Raw genomic sequence first — 17,625 nt, forward strand, 5'->3', positions numbered from 1 at the left:
AAAACAACCGTGTACTTAGATTTAGGTGCACGTTAAAGAACCCCAGGTGGTCAAAATTCCCGGCGTCCCCCACTACGGCGTGCCTCATAATCAGAAAGTGGTTTCGGCACGTAAAACCCCATATATTATTATTATTAAGATCATTACTTCTTGAAGCGAGATTAGGATGCCTTAGAACACGCACTTATAAAGCGAGATATAAGAAGGAAGAAGAAGCATGTGGTCTGCTGCGGTAAAGCTAGGAAAACGATGGAGCATGTTGTATTAGAATGTGAGAGCATCTGCCCAGCGGTCGATTTAGGAATCACCGGCTTCCTTGAAGTCCTTGGGTTCGGCGAGAGCAAGGGGAAAATAAACATGTCCGCAATAGATATTAGTAAGAGGCGATTGGAAGATTGGTAGAAGAAAAGTAGGGAAACGACAAACAACGGAGGCATACAAAAACAAAGTTCACAATAGAGGTTCAGAAGCTTTGGTTATGGGAATTCATCTTGTATTTTTTTTTTAACGTAGGTAGGACATTAGGCAATAAAATAACAAGAGCTTGGTGGCGCAACCCACCGCCCCGTTCCGAAGGGGACGCTCATAACATCCATCCATCCCGACCGGCGCCGCCGCGGGCCGGGATGCGTAGTTTGCTACGCTTGTTTTCCTATGCGACAATAATGCAAGTGCCGGGCTGTGAGGTCGCGAGCTGGGCTGTGATAGCGTAAACATTACCATTACAATCATCCATATCCTGAAGTGAGCGCTTGGTGCCTGCGTCTCGACAGCGTGCTGGCCACGTATGCAAAAGGCGCACGTAAACAAGCGCCATCAAAATGGCTCCAAAGCGTGCACTCAGCGTCGGGGAGACCCAAGCCCGAAAGAAGCGTCGCGCGGAACAGGAGCGTCTTCTCTACGCAGCGAAACGTAGCGCAGACCGCGAATGTAACTGTACAATGCATACGTACAATTTCATAATGATTAAATTAATTACGAACAGCTCCATAATCCAATTCAAGTTTAATACTCCTGCCACGATGCGATGCGCCATGTGAGGAAATGACAACGCTCGACCCTCTCAGAGGTCATAAAATATGACGCACAACAACGCCTCAAGCAAACACATCTCCCTGTGTGTTCTGTAGACTACGCAAACAGCAGTGGTGCACGTAAGGTAACGTGTAACATCAACTCACCAATCTCGTATAGAACTAAACGCTGAAGAATTTACACGTTCGCCGCCAACATCGCCGCTAGTGATCGTCTATCAAAGCAGACAGCATACAAAGGTTCGCTTACATCGATTCCCACAGTGCGTGGGATCTGCCGATTTTTTTAACATGATAAGAAAAAACCATGACTCAATGTTTTCTACAGCTATACCTTTCTTCTTCTTTTTTTTTCCTTTAAAAAAAAAACCGCGCTTCGCTCTGATTCACAACTACTAGAAGCCACACGCGCAACGGGCGCTAAGCACGTTCGAACAGCTCCGAGCGCTATCAACGCCTCCTAGTCAGCCGGCCTGTGCACCCTGCTTTGTAACGTCATGCTACTTGGGCCGAAATTTCCATTGCCCAGCCTAGCATGACGAAGCGGTGACGTCAAAATCACCGCGGCTTATCTCGGAGCATCCCCATTAGATTATATGGCAGTCGGGCAAGGTAGCATGACGTCACGGATCGAAGTGCGCCGGCCTTGTGCTATCTAGAAGGCGTCGGCGCTATACATAGCTTACATGACACACACACGGCTCACAACTTCCCGTAGTGACAGAAATATAAAAAGAAAAAGAAAAGAAAGCGCTTACGCTTTGCAGCGCACAGCCTCTTGGCACGCAATATGCGGCCACTTTTTTTTTTTTTCGGGAATCTCATCGTAGACCATACGTATGAATGTGTGCGCAAATGTTACGCAGTATAACAACATTAGCAAAATTAAAGTTATTACAACGCAGAAGCGTTCTGCTGCTCTACTGTTTAGTAGTGCCAACAAATGGATGCACTAGTGAACAAGAATTATTAGGAACAAGCGAATCCGTTCCGTCCACGCTCACTTCATCATGTTCTCTCTTTGACGTTACGGTGACGCATATGGAAGGCCTTTAGGACACACGAGACAACGGAGCAAACGTTAAGTAGTTGTACACGCATTGTCGACCATACGTCACAATGCACTCAACTTAAAAATGTGGCATAGGTAGCGAGTCGCAAGAAAGCAAGAAGAGAGTACTTCAGTCGGCACAGATCTGTGCCATTGTTAACAGTACAGAAAGCAAGATAAACTGACTATCCTCGTTCCAACAACACGTATTGCGCCACAGAAAGTTTACGCTATACAGAAAGTGTTACAGGAGGAAAAAAGATACACATGTCTAAGCGATCGCTTCACTCTCAAATACCACAAAACGACAGAAACAAAGGAAGAGAGAGAGAGATAGGAGAAAGAAAGAACCAACAGAGCACACCGTCCCTGGCCGCCAATGTACAGTCCGTGACAAACACCAACCACATAATGGACAATGAATTCCCATCGCATTTGCAGTTCTCAACGTATTACGATTTCGCCAGCTTACGAGTTTTAAGCCAGAAAACAAACAAGCGCGAGCGAGGCTTGACCCAGTATCTGTTCTTGAAGTTTGAAACTCTTATTGTTTTTACCATAATGATTATACAAGAAAAATGAGCAGTTTCTGGGACTTAGCAATATAATGACCCCAAACCAATTTCTAACCCAAAGCACATGAAACAGCAATAATATCAATCGCTATAGGAACATAATTTGCAACATAAAATACGATCAATGAGTTACGACATTAGGTTAATGCTGAACAACTTTTAAGAACATTAACATTTAATATTACCTCTTAGGTTGCTCTCACACAAGGTTCCTATGGAATGCAAAGTATACCATGGCTTACCTCGAACTGACGGCGGTCTCCTGCTCCAGGACGGCATGCTTCGTCACTGCGACATGGCGAAGTAAAATTAGTTGCTTCGCAATTCAACCGACACATATATATTTTTTTCTGTCAGTGGAAGGTTTGCAGACTACTCGTGTAAAACGTCTGCATACTGTCCATTGACAAGTGGTGTCTGCATCTCGCTTGTTATGATCTTACTTTCATTCAACCACCATCTATACAAAGATTTATTGCACGCCACAACGTAACACAGAGAGATGCCTACCGTTGTCTACCGCTACTGACGGCCCGCCAATCGGTAACAAGGCGCGGAGCATTTTACTACTCGTCCTACGCTTGTTACCGCTAAAAAAAGAAAAGAAGAAGTTGCTGTTTTTGAAACAGTCCACTAGTAGCGACCGGTGCAAAGTACACTTCACTCAAACCTGGATCCACCCTACCTGGTAGCGTTGCCCTGCGCGGTCGCATAGAGCGGTTGCCGATGGTGACCGTCCGCCTCGTTTCCATGAAGTCTGGCCGCTTGACACGAGCGGCAGCCACTGAATACAGATAAAATGGCGTGGTTAAGTAGATGTCATCTATAGGCGCTTTATTTACGAATGACGATGAAGCAGCTGAATGTCGGAGGACATGACACTGTCATCTGACGACTATCAAGTACACCTGCGCACTTTAGCTGTTGTCCCTTCTTTGCACTGTTTCTTCGCCGTGATAAGTCACTAACTAGCTCACATGTTCAACCTAATGTTCCCGGATATGCTTGTGGTCTTTGCTAAGTATTTTATCTCTTTACCTCCCCCATTTACCAATGCGGGGTAGCAAATCACATTTTCCGTTCTGGTTAACATCCTTGCCTTTCCCTTTTCTTCTGTCTCTCTCTGTACTAAGTGCCAACACTTTGCTCCGGCCCCTCGCGAGCGGTGTCGCCCGCCATGTTTTTCCTAACTGGCACGCACAGAGCCGCGGAGTACACAACTTCGGATTTCAGGTCATCCACAGCCCCTATCGCGATAGGCAACGACGAAAAACGAAAAGTTGAAAAGATGAAAAGTTGGCAACAAAAAGCGAATTATCATGTTTACCCATTATGATTGCTATGTTTCTCGAGTGCATGTGGTTGTTGTAGAAAGGTAGTAGTGCTGACATACTTATTGGTGTTTTTTTATCGCGCCCCACACATGGGCAGTATTTTTGCTGAAGAGTTCTTTCGCGTTTTGAGTGAAGCGTGTAACCGATTTCCAAACTGTTCTTTGTTAATATGTGGTGACTTTAATTACCCGCATATTAACTGGGCAACACCACCTCTCGCAGCGAGTGAAAGATAATCTAACTCATTTCTTCAGTCATGTTTAGATTTTTCATTATCTCAACTTATCATGCAACCGATACGCCGCACTGTCACTTGCTCCCGTATTCTCGATCTCATCCTCACTGATGTTCCTGATATTTGCAGCAACATTAGTCATTCAGGTGGTTTCTCCGATCATGACATCACTGGTAACATAGTTTGTCCGCCTATCAGTAGAAAAATCATCACTAAGAAAATCAAATGCTATAACAGAGCTAACTTTGATGGAATAAACGCAGAATTATCCCTTTCTACAGATCAGTTTCGTTATGACTATCTGTCTCGTACAGCTGACGATAACTGGACCGCGTTCAAAAATGTGTTTACTGACCTCATTAGTAAGTATATACCGATCATAACAATTAGGAGTAACAGTTCTACACCGTGGCTTAACCAAAAACTGCGGCGCCTAAACAACAACAACAAAAAAGCGTTTGTACAGGCAAGCCGGCCACTGCACTCTTTCATCATCGTGGCCTAAATACCAGCAGCGCTACAGGGAATACCAGGCGCTGCTTAAAACGTTCGACGTCACTTTTTCAACCGCGACCTGTCATCTATGCTGACTAACAACCCTCGTAAATATTGGCAGGTAATAAACCCAAGCATTCATCATGATGTAACGCTTACTGATCCCACAGGCACCACTGTACCAGATTCAAGGTGTGCACAGGTATTAAACGACACATTCTCGTCTGTATTCACCCGCGAGGACGTAACTTCATGGCCAAACATAGGTACACTTCCAGCTATCGCCATGCCGCAGATAACGAGTCTGGTATCATATCATTACTTAATAATCGTAAGGTATCATCTGCACCTGATCCCGTTGGATTCAACAAGTTGCTCAAAAGTACATCACAAGGGATTTCGGGGATCTTTTGCGCTCTTTTCTCGCAGCCTTTGCCATCGGGCTAAATTCCTAATGATCGGAGGACATCTACGGCCACACCAATCTTTAAATCTGGCGTTCGCTCATCACCACTTAACTACCGGCCCATTTCGTTAACTAGTGCCTTCTGTAAACTACTCGAACATGTCATATATTCGCAAATCATAACATACCTATAAGAACATAACATAATGTTTAAATATCAGCCCGGCTTCCGTAAGGGATATTCATGTGATGGGCAGCTAGCTGGATTTACTAATGACTTGCTTTCATGGGTTGATGCTGGCAACCAAGTTGACACCATCTTCATAGATTTTTCAAAAGCTTTTGACAGTGTTCCTCACCACAGGCTACTACTTAAACTAATGTATCTTAACATTCACGCAGAAGTCGTTGCATGGATAAAATATTTCTTGTCATATCGAACTGAATTCACAAATATTAATAACTACAACTCCTCCTTTATTCCTATTACGTCCGGTGTTCCACAAGGGAGCGTGCTTGGTCCTTTACTTTTTCTAGTCTATATTAATGATTTGCCAAACCGCAAGTCGTCCCGAGTAACCCTGTTCGCCGATGATTGCGTTATCTACCATAACATTTCTGACAGTGACATTGAAGTACTGCAATCAGAGCTAAATGCCCTGAATACATGGTGTTCAGACTTGCAAATGACCCTAAATTGTACTAAAACTAAATGCATGTCATTTACACGCTCCTCGTCTCGCACTGCAACGACATACTCCCTTGATAATAATACTGTTGAGCTTACTATCCCCGATAAATACCTAGCAGTCAATCTTCAATCTGGTCTAACATGTCATCATCACATCAACGTCACTCTTGCATCTGCTAACCGCACGTTCGGATTTATCAAACACAGAGTAAGGCAAGCGCCTTCACACGTTAAAAAAATCGCGTATACTACAAGTTTCTCAAGGCACTCCAATAAAGTTCTTGTCGCTGTCACTTCATTAATTATTCCTAAAATTGAATATGCATGTGCCATCTGGGATCGAAACCAGGACTACACCGTACGTAACCTTGAATGCATGGAAAGCTGTGCTGCTCGTCTTATCTTTTCAGATTATTCCCTGTACTCTAGCGTTCCATCCTTAAAAAATGTCCAGAATTGTATCCCTCATCATTACGACGGAAACACGCGCGCCTATCACTCTTTCATAAACTTTATCATAACGAGCGTTTGCACGATGACTTCTTTCAGTCACCCTCTGTCAGCTTCACTCGCCAAGATCACCATTTTAAAGTCAAACACCCAGTGCGTATCTCAGCTCTTTATGCGTAATCATTTATACACAGAACGATACCTGACTGGAATAACCTACCATCAGACATTGCTACTGAAGCTAACCCCTATGAATTTCAACAAATGCTGCGTACGTATATCAGAACGTGGAGTGTCTGTGCAATGTGAAATTGTACTTTTCTTTTAGTTGTTTTCTATATTGTATTTCTCTGGTACCTTCGCTACCTGTCTGTTATTTCTTTCGAATCATTCTCTTTTGAGTGCGTTTGATGTATTCTGATTTCTAGGTGCTTCAATTTTCTCATTTCTTCTAATTATGTGCTAATTTGGTTTTATCCGAACTTTGATTTTACTACACAGAGTCGTGTTTGCGTATATATTGTCGCGTCTGTTGCGGTTTTCTAACAAATTGTTATAAGAGTAGGTTCGCATGCCTACCCCCCCCCCCCCCTCCAATGTAATACCCTCTTCCAGAGGGCCTTTAGAGGTATCTTGCATACATAAGTAAACCGGAAGATCAGCGTTGTGCTGCTATGAGACCGAGGACCGATATTTGAGCTAGCGGTGGCCAGCGAACTGCACGATTCGTGTCCGATCTCCGGCATCATTTTCGGCAGTCTGGGTGTGAAACACGTTGTTAGCCTGACCGTGTGCTTCGTCATCAGCAGCGTCGGACTACGTTAGAAAGAACTTGGCGGACGGAAACAGCTGCCAGCCCGAATTCCAGCGCCGACGAAGCGGACGCGTCGACGGCATTTCAAATACTTCCGCTACTTAACTTTCTTTCTTTAAAAAATTCGTGGGGCCGCAAAAATCATAGGGGGCCGAATTACCAGCGAAGCTTTTAAGGCTGCATACATGGGCTGCATACATGAAATCATACATTTTTGTAATGCGGCACCACACTATGCGGACAGAAGCACCGCCGCGGTCACCGCACGTCACCATGCATCTGCCGCAACCGCTGCTGCAGCCGCGCCGGCACCTTCGACGCGGGTGACGTCATAACCGTAGATGCGCAGGCCACGTGCACCGGCGCCGTCACCCAGACTCTTTCCCCCTCTCATCATTCGTCAAAGAGGATTTAAAACAAACAAAGCGCATGAAGGCCAACTGGCTACACTAAATGCACTTTCTAGTACATATATATATATATATATATATATATATATATATATATATATATATATATATATGGTGTTTATCTTAAGATCGAATTTATGTGGTTCTATTTGCGCCCAAGATATTAAACTTATTTTTGGAATTTGGCGGAGTGCTTGAAGCCTGCTTCACCACCACCGCGGGTCGGCCCGGTATTGCACTATCTCCGGGATCGGCCGACGCATTCCTGTCCACGCGTCGTGATGCGGGCGTAAGCCGGCCATGTATACCCCCTGGAAACGCATGCCCCGTATTGCAAGATTTCCGGGATCGGCGCACATATTCCTGTCGCCCACACGGACATAAGGCATACATTATTCAAGCCCCCCCCCGCCCCCCTCCCACCCCCGTAAATACGCGTGCGGGGGAAGCATACAGGGGCTAGGGGCAAACGCTTCGCTGTAAAGAAAAAAAAGTATATAGGGAGACTTTGCTTTACCCTGGTGCACTAAAAGTCGAGTGCAACTAAATTTTGGACAGCGTAATAATAGTTTTGATAGTGCAGATATACAGCAACCCCCGTACAAAATTTTTACGTTTGAAATACCAGCGGATGCGTAAAGACAAGCCAGCAAGATGTGACCTTTTCGATACCGAAACTTTAAAAAAAATAGTAATAATAAAGACGCCACCATTACTGCTCGCCGGAAATGACACAGAAAGCAGGCCATGGTTTGACATTTGCGTCATATCCGCTAGCCACTTTACTAGCCACTAGATGCACACGCCATCTGCTAAGGTGCTTTTCTGAAGGCTGTCGACAAGAAAGCTCTGCAGCTCTGCCAAGGTTGCTTCAGTACAGTATCTGTTATACACTTTGATAACCAACCTAACCGAAGCGCAATTTCATTGCAATTGGCCCTTAATAAGAGCCACTGGCTTCTATCACCCTCGTACTTTTGTGTATTACGAAGTGTACTATAGCAAGATTAACACGCTGCTTTTTTGTATGAGCATAAACAAACTAACCTGACTTCGCCGCCTCGGATTTCACTCGCTTCCTTTCCATGCGGTCGACGTCGTCCGCTGAATGAGCTAAAGAGATGAAGAATGAATCGAAATTTCATTTTCACAATACAGAAGCGTCACGCTGTTGCACCTAAGGCTGTTTCAGTGCTGAGACAAGAGAGAGAAAAAAATAGATGTAGTCGCAATGCGATTTTTAAAAGGTTCACTTCATATGATAGCGATTTCGTGTTGAAACCTCAATCATGTGAAATGAGCCTTAAACCGACCTGCCGGACAGGACGTATATAAAAAAAAGCAATGAAAAGAAAGAAAGAGGAGCACTATCATAGCGAACTGCCAATTTGTACTCACAATTTTCTTGCTTTCTTTTTTTGGCGAGCTTCTGTCGCAGGTCCACGACTTCGTCAGCAGCTAGGAGAAAAAAAAATTGAGACACCCTCAGCAGAGGTTTATGTGAGTGCTTCAGACAAGAAGCACGATGTCGCACATGCAACTTTTTAAAAATTACCCTCTTTAAACCGTGCTGTGTTTTGACGGTGTTAGTTAATAAGGAAACGAAGAAGGATGCTCCTCATGGAATTTCCTTCATTTCAGCGACGAAACAATAAAAATTACTGATTATAAATACGCAAGTCTGGTGCATATACACTTCAAGAATATTGTATCACTAACCTACACATGAACTTTTCCTTAACTCTAAAAAAACAATTAAGACTTCTCTAGACGAAAGTCTTTAATGAGTTCTTGTGGCCTGTTATCTTGTTCTTTCTGTCTTCTTCAATTCCCTTCTTCGTATCTTTAACTTCTGTTTCTATGCCCTCCTTCTCAAAGAGTAAGGCAGGCGCTGTGCCCCTCTCGATCGCAGTTGCCAGCCTGCTGCCTCCCTATTTCTCTTTCGGCCCATTGTATGTGTGTGTTCATATAAAATAACAATAATAATTCCCCATTCATACTGGGGCGCGCGATGCACAGTCGCCTTCAATATGAGCTGCAACACCGGTATCCTTTGTCGAAGGTTCTCCAAGACTGCGCGGCGGCTCTGACATAAGAAAATTTTGTTTAATGAAGATGAGTAATTAGGACTGTGTTCAGTTCTGCTAATTTTGGAATGCCAGTGCAGCCGTGCAGTCTTCGAAAGTTTGAGCCCCTTAAATCACGCTCGTCTGTGTTGGAGCTCATTATGAACGCGACTTCACGCAGTGAGAAAACACACAACACACGGGCAACCGTCTTGGTTATAGAGCGTTAGAGTTTAATTGCTACGGGCGAAATGCGAAAACACCCGTTGTACTTATATTTACGTGCGCGTTAAACAACCCCAGGAGGTACAAATTTCCGGAGTCCCCTACTAAGGCATGGCTCATAATCAAATCGTGGTTTTGGCACGTAAAACCACATATGTTAATATTTTTTTCTTGCATTGGAGAATGACACGTGATACTTTTCCTCAACTTCTCCCTCTCCTCACCATTTAGCTTGCTCTCCGACTCCAAGGCGCCAGTGTAGACTTCCGCCACACCCAGGATGCGCTTGAGCAGCCTTTCCTCTTGTATTCGCTCCGAATCAACTGCCATCGACACGCTCAGCTCTGAAATTGATAGCAGCCCGACATGCAACATAGATAAATAAAACTGCCAAGTTAGCGTATGATGCGAAGGTTGCTCACAGCGCATTCAAACAAAAGTAATGACGCCTCAGTCCAATGTTCGTAGCTTTTTTTTTTACATTTGTCAATTTAACTCATTCACTTTGGCCTATTTTCTTTCCTTTCTGCTCACCGAAGTTCACAATGAACTGGGTGGCAACTGCGCGAGTTCGCAAGCATATGAGTGGTGTCGGTTTCTACTCAAAGAACAGCACAAACGACTATGTTGTGTTGCTATTCCCGATTTCGTTTGCACGCCACTCTGTTGCACTTTAGAGAATACGTCTGTGGTTGAAAGCTCAGCTCAGCTTAGTCGTTAGCAAGCGTAGTTTGCCTCCCATTACCCTTGTGGCTGGCTGCAGAGCGAAAATTTCCCCTAGATGCATCATTTGTCAAATTGCGGGGGCCACAAGGAGTGCCTTTCGTTCAAAGCAATCCGTGTCTTGCACGTAACGGTGCTGTTGGACTGCACGGTGGACACTTTCGACGCTTTGGGAGACGAGCTTTCACGATCCAGAGTACCAGAGAGTTAGGAATCCAGCCACAATTCACGGAGCCCGAAGTTATATTCGGTCGCAACGCGTGCGGCCTTCCACAGTCCATTTTCACAATTAAACGTGAACACGCACACTTAAGCGGTTCGTCGTCTCAGTTCGTGACGTGTGACAGGATTCCGTTCATGCCGAAGCCTCTGAGTCTACAGGCACTGTGCCCAATCGCGAAGGCAGGGCTTGCGCGCCTTCATCCCAAAGCTACCGCTATACGCGCCACATGCATTTAGGGCCCTTGCTCCCGCTTTGATTGCTTCTTTTTTTTTTTCAATTCTGAGTGCGAATGTAGGTTCAGGTAGAACTTCTTTTGCGCAGGGAAACTGCAATGCAAACTTGCCTCTCTAAACCACAAAATCTAAAACGCAAAAGTGAAACGTCACAAAAGTAAAACCCAGAACGTCGTGACACACGAAGCCGGAGACACTGAATTGCATCATTTTACAGGGAGCTACCAATTTTTATTCCCCCTACCATTCAGTTACGCACCGAATGAATTATTAAGGGGCTTACTTCAATTCTAAGGCGCCTCTATAGCAGAACCAGGCTTGGTAGGTCGATGCACCCTACGTCATACGCAAACTTGAATGCCACAAAGCATACGTGCACACAGGGTGAGCCTTGCATATGATGCGCCATTTTTGCTAAGCAACGCAAACATTCTGCTCTATTCACGGAAAATGATGCACGGATTACAATGTAAACGATTTTACAAACTTCACGTAGTAAGAAAGTGGGGAACTACCCCACACCACAATATAAAATAAACGGACAAGGGACGGCCATTTCTGTCCGTACATTTTCTTTTGTGGTACACGTGTTTTCCAACTTTCTTACGATGTCAACTATACGCACCAACTATAGGTTCGCCACAAATTCTTTTTAATCGATTACCTTCCGTACTTGTCACAACCGCGGCAACGGCCTTTTCTTGTCGAATCTGGGCGAGCGTCTTGACTTGGAACGGCAGCGGGTCTTCGCAATCTGAAAAGACGACAGTCGTGGCCACAGTGGTCGTGGCATGGGGATCAACACGGAAGTCACTTTGCGAAATGGCAATTCTCGACGACAAACTTTCACTCCGAGGTCCTCAAGCTAGAGCACTCACTCCCATTGCCTCGAAGCTTCGCCTGAACAGGAGTGTACAGTCGACCGATTCTTCAACAGTACCGCGCGAGCGTTGATCGGCCAGTTGGTCGTAGCGCGCGCGAGCACGTAGGCAAAGACAGGCATTCAAAGCGTAAAAGCCCCCAGATTTTCTCACTCGCACCCGCTCGTGCTTGCGTGTGCGCTCAAACGTCGCGCGATCCCTCAAATGACCGTCTCGCTGTAATTTGGTGCCCTTGCTACAGTGTATACTAGCACAATGTACCCTTGCGCTACTCTCGCCGCTTCGTGCCGTTAGAAGGCGCTGGCCGGTTGGCCGATGCACGCTCGCACCGTGCTGTTAAGGAATCGGTCGACTGCACATAAACATACACCATGTGCTCGCCTACATGATCACCTATCTAGTCGTCTGATAGCATTCAATGTAACGGCAAAGCCATTAAGTATATTATCACGAATGGATAAAAGGTGAGTTTCGTTTTAGGAATGAGGTGAACAGCCGTTTTCCTAGCGCGCGCAAGTAAACGTTTTCCTAGTTAAAAACCCATTATTGTCGATCTATATATATATATATATATATATATATATATATATATATATATATATATATATATATATATATATATATATATATATATATATATATATATATATATATCGTGTCTCAGCTAACCTTAGCCAGAGTTTAAAGATATGCGAACGCCACGTAGCTGGACACATACACGCAAAGTGCCTGGAGCGGCCAGTCGCACGGCAATCTTGCGTGCATTCGCGGGCTTCTTTCACGCGAGGAAAAAACACTTTCACGTAGCACGTATTGAGCAACGGAAAGCTGTATCGGGAGTTTTTCATGTCGCTCTACAATTTTCTCATTGACACTTTCCATCTAATTATAATATTTGAGAAGTTGATTAATTAATTAAGAATAATGATCTATCAGGCGGAATGAACAATATAATTTGAGTATCTCCAAGCGACGGCAAACATTACCTTGACTCTGTTTAACTACGTGGCATTCGCATATCTTGGAACTCTGGCTAAATTAAGATAGGACACCCTGTATATACTATACGTACATATAAACCACCTTATGGATAGCGAAATGCCTAGCACGGATCTTTAACTCGCACAAGATGGAGAGAAGAGCTCTTACCAGTTTAATTTTAGCACGGACCACGGCTTGTCGCCGCTTTCTAAACGAACAATCCGACCAAAACGAGAGCAAATCCCGGTAGTAGGTGGACATATTCCGCGATGAGCGTTTTCGACAGCATCTATACAGAAGCCCACGAGCAACTTGTTTCACTGCTAGTGCGGCAGCTGGTCAATGCTATTCAGTGGCAAGGGGGGCAACGTTTGCGGACAATGAACATAAAATGAACCTCCTGCGCGTCGCGGGACTAAACGGCCCTTGCTATGCCGCACGCGTCCTCGCCGGGAGATGCGATGCCACTGGCTGTCACGGGATCCAACTATCGACGCAAGAACAACGTGACGGCCCTCGCGCCATCTATTCACGGCTACATGGTCGTAAATATAAACACTTTGGTTGAACTGCATTTGTTTGCAGATGACTGCCGAATGTTCTGACGAGTAAGAAACGTGAGCGATCAACTTTTATTGAACGAGTCCTAGCAGATCGTTAATTATTGGCGCGACTCATGGGACATGCAAATTAATTTTACGAAGTCTGCTTGCATGACTATATCAAATAAGAAACTGCCCCCCCCCCCCTTCCCTTTCTCGTATGTTATTGGCGGTGACATGTTAACACGTACAAAAGAAATTAACTACCTTCGTCTAACAACAAGCGATTTAAACTGGAGCCGTCATTGTGGATCGGCGCAGAGAAAGCTTGGCTTGTAAAAAAAAAAAACGTATATATGCTAACTCCGACGTAAAACTAAATGCATATTTAACCCGCCGTGGTTGCTCAGTGGCTATGGTGTTGGGCTGCTGAGCACGAGGTCGCGGGATCGAATCCCGGCCACGGCGGCCGCATTTCGATGGGGGCGAAATGCGAAAACACCCGTGTGCTTAGATTTAGGTGCACGTTAAAGAACCCCAGGTGGTCAAAATTTCCGGAGTCCTCCACTACGGCGTGCCTCATAATCAGAAAGTGGTTTTGGCACGTAAAACCCCAAATATTATTATTATTATTAAATGCATATTTGGCTACTTTTCGCCCTAGCCTGGAAAACGCGTGTATGGTTTGGGACCTTTACCAGCAATACCTCGTCGATGAGTTGGAGAGAGCACAACGTCTTGTGGCAAGGTTCGTCTTCTCCCTTTGCAACCGAACGCAATCTAGTGCAGACTTACTTCGTAGAGCGAACCATGAGCACTTGCGACGCGTACGAAGGCCGCTAGGTGAAACTGGCTGTTTCAATTGTGTAGGAGAAACCTAAACGAGGATTCCATACCGTATTTGTGACCTCCCGACAGAGCATCCTCCCCGGACAAATCATAATTGCGCCTTAATGCCTTATTCATCCAGAGTTGATATCTTTAAGCATTCTTTCTTAGTAAAAACAATTGCTGATTGGAATCAACTTAGATGTTTTTGCAAGTGCTGATTCTGTTGATTCTCTTGAAATAAATTTTCACGTGTTGTTTCGCTGAATTTTGAATGTAAATGCATGTTGTACTTATTTAACAAACTGTTTGTAAATACGGGTAATAATTTGCATGCATGCCATTTTTTTTTTTAGTTTGTGTCCCTGCCCTCGTAACATCCCGGAAAGGGCTCACAGTATGGATGAATGAATGAATGAATGAATGAATAAAAAAATAAATAAATAAATAAATTTACGCTACTTGACGCATGTCCTCCGAGATTGCTCAATGAAGATTTAGGAGACCATGCCGGAGCGACATTTGGAAGTGCTCGATGCTTACCTTTGCTCGGACTTCGGTCTCCAGTTTGTTCGCAGCGCGACGAAGGCGAAGTGCGACTCTTCTGCGGCGTTCCAAAGGTGCTCTCATTGTCAGACTCTGAAAGAGAAGCGTCAAAGAAACGGCGCGTACTGTTTGACTCGTTTGCTTTGCTTCCCTCAGTCGATGCATGTTAGGGGCGACAATCATACTCCAGGCGACAACATCAATGCCCTGCTTTCCCAGTTTCCCTACGACCTTCCTACACGGCGGAGAGACAAATCGCTAACCAATGGAAAAGAGCAGATTGGGAAAACGGTCCTCTGATGCTCCGCCACTGCTTTGTCTTACAGGGGGTCTAATTGTGTTGCGATTAGATGGTCGTATTTCAATTAAACAAACGTGTCTTAATGCGTATGTGTACGTTTATTCCTGTTAATTCGACTAAATCAATCCGACCCGCTTTTAAATTCGACCGTCATAGAACGTCCGAAAAAGTGGCTATGTATGTTAAAGCACGTCTGCTTCGAACATCGGGCGATTCGAACAACGTTCATTCATTTCATTTTCATTTTATTTCCTTAAAGGCCCCATTGAAGGGGTATTACATAAGGGGTGGGTACATACATACATAAAGAAATTGAAGGCCATATTTTTATTACAGGGTAAGATAATTTGTTACGGTGTTTAAAAATGTGCTAGGACAGGTTATGACTGTGATTTCGTTGGAAAGGCCGTTCCAGTCTGTTGCTGCACGAAAAAAGAATGAAGACGAAAAAGTGACAGTGCGTGCACGAGGTCAAACTGACGCTAGTCGGCTTTACACATATATTTGGCATCCATCGGATAACAAAAAAAATTCGATTGCATCAGGTATCCCTACGTGGATGAATGCGAAAGAATTGCGACGACTCTCCGATGACGCCTCGCTCTTGCTCGTGTACTTGTGTGTACGTCCAAAGGAGCCGGGCGCGGCCAGTGACTGAGAAGTCGAAGTCGAAGGTTCGTCCATCGGAGCACACGACAGGATTCACCGAAATCACCACACGTACTGGCAGCGCCGCGACGAGCGGCTCTATCTATAGACTGACTGCACAGCTGCCGCTTCCCGGCAACTGCAGCTTATGCAACCGTAATCCTTACCAGGAAACACCTGCGGCGAACGCTATGCGCGAAGGTGAGCTTTCTGGTTGTTTTCTTTTCTTTCCCTCGCACGGCCGGCGCCGCCGCTGCAGCGGATGTGAGCGCCAACTGGTGGTGCTTCAAGAAACCCAGAAGCCCACGCGGCGCGCACCTGCCGTTAGTTGGATGTGACCACGTCACTTTGTGCAGCATTTCCGGCTACGTCGCAAGATTTTCCGCTTCGTGAGCCATATAATGCTTTCGCATTAAAAAGCGCATTGGCTCAGTTCGCTAATAAAAGTGAATGTTCTTTTATTTTTAGTTCTGCAACGGTTTTTGTGCGGCGGTGAAGACCGGCGTGCGACGGCGTGGTCGATATCAAATGTAAATGTAACGCAGTGTGTCGGAGCCAGGAATTTCCTTTAAAACGTAATGATAAATGGTTATAAAAATTACATTGCGGATATCTCATTCTAATAGACAACATGTAGGTGCAGTTCTTTCTTTAATCATTGATTCCTTACGTTTGTTTCTCGCGTAGCGCTATACCGCCTTCACGGTGGGGGTCAGGTAGGAGTTTCTACGTCGGTGAAAGGGTGCCCGTCACCCATGCGACCGCACCAGGCATCGGTGGTGGAAAATTAAGAAATACTGCCAACAGACGCTTCGAAAGTGAGTGAGAATTCGCTTACGCACCTTCGCTGTCTTTGATCAATAAGTTTGGTCACACTGTCATACATCTGCGAGGTATTTTTGCAGCGAAGCTGCAGAGCTCTATCTACCAATAGGTCGGTTATGTCCGTAGGTAAGGCTCATCGATCGGCGGGAGGCGCGCGACGCGTGCGCCGCTGGGTTCCTTGCAGCACCAGCAGATGGCGCTTGCCTCCGCGGCGGCGGCGGCGGAATTGCGGGAGGAAAAGAGCCAGAAAGATCGCATTCGCGCTTAGGGTTCACAGCAAGCGTTTCCCGGTAAAGGTTACGGTTGCACAAGCTACAGTTGCAGGGCAGCGGGAAGTGTAGCGTACGAAGCAATGAGTGACGAAACTACACTTTCGTATGTAAAAGAACCCGCCTAGCAATTGATTTGTGTTGTGACAGTGCTATGGGAAGGCCACGTAGAGTGAGGGCTCCTGAAGAGCAGCGTGCGTACGAGACGCGGTGAAATCGTGGCCATGCATTTCTCTCCTCTTTCGCTCACACTTTGTAGGTGCCCGAAGTAGCGGCGCAAGCCAAATCGCAGGCCACTGAAACGTCTTAGGTTAATAATTAGGTAACGTGCGTGTGAATGGCGCCATGGGAATAATCTAGAGAGAAACTTTCATTGCCTGAAAGGATTTACGTGCAATGGTCGCAGCCCCTTTAGTCCAAGGCCCCTCTGGCCTCGGCCGCCCGCTTGACCTGTCTTATGAAGAACTGTTGTTCCGCCAGGTCTGAGCTGGTTAGCTGTGCCTCCCATTGCTCCATTGTGTGGTGTGTTTTATCAAACGTGTGCGATTTACAATCCCACGTAATGTGTTGTAGTGTTGGTATGCCACCGCACCAAGGGCAGTCGGGCCTGTAGCGAGTGGGGAACATGGCATTTTGTAATTTAAGCGTGCATCCAGAAAAAAAATACCCTCCCCCTCACCCGAAACTCAGTGGAGAGGAAGCCGCCAGCTGGCGCAGAATTCAGACCGGGGCATTCCCCCACCTTAAATAATCTCAAGCTACATCGCAATGGATAATCGTTATAGTTGTTCCCAGCTTCGCTGTCCGACCACCTTACAGTGTGGATTGGAGACCAATGT

General features: G+C 45.5%; 1 protein-coding gene and 1 pseudogene across 4 annotated transcripts in view; one reads left to right on the forward strand and one right to left on the reverse strand.

Annotated features, from left to right (window-relative positions):
* The window catches only part of LOC135896946 (zinc finger CCCH domain-containing protein 11A-like), a 92,418-nt gene that overhangs the window by 2,368 nt on the left and 72,425 nt on the right, over positions 1-17,625 (reverse strand). For 3 of the 4 annotated variants that reach the window (XM_065425490.2, XM_065425492.2, XM_065425491.2), the window contains 7 exons: positions 14,741-14,836; positions 11,630-11,719; positions 10,011-10,130; positions 8,894-8,953; positions 8,543-8,608; positions 3,346-3,444; positions 2,903-2,948 (listed from right to left, as the gene is read on the reverse strand). In XM_065425490.2, coding sequence (XP_065281562.1) covers positions 2,903-2,948; positions 3,346-3,444; positions 8,543-8,608; positions 8,894-8,953; positions 10,011-10,130; positions 11,630-11,719; positions 14,741-14,836 — 577 coding nt within the window. Of the gene's footprint in view, positions 1-2,902; positions 2,949-3,170; positions 3,251-3,345; positions 3,445-8,542; positions 8,609-8,893; positions 8,954-10,010; positions 10,131-11,629; positions 11,720-14,740; positions 14,837-17,625 lie in introns of those variants that run through there. The other variant, XM_065425493.2, reaches the window with a different exon arrangement.
* On the forward strand, positions 7,579-7,759 carry LOC135896978 (U2 spliceosomal RNA; annotated as a pseudogene).

The sequence above is a fragment of the Dermacentor albipictus genome, chromosome 3 (assembly GCF_038994185.2).
Source record: "Dermacentor albipictus isolate Rhodes 1998 colony chromosome 3, USDA_Dalb.pri_finalv2, whole genome shotgun sequence".
Classification (NCBI taxonomy): Eukaryota; Metazoa; Arthropoda; class Arachnida; order Ixodida; family Ixodidae; genus Dermacentor; species Dermacentor albipictus.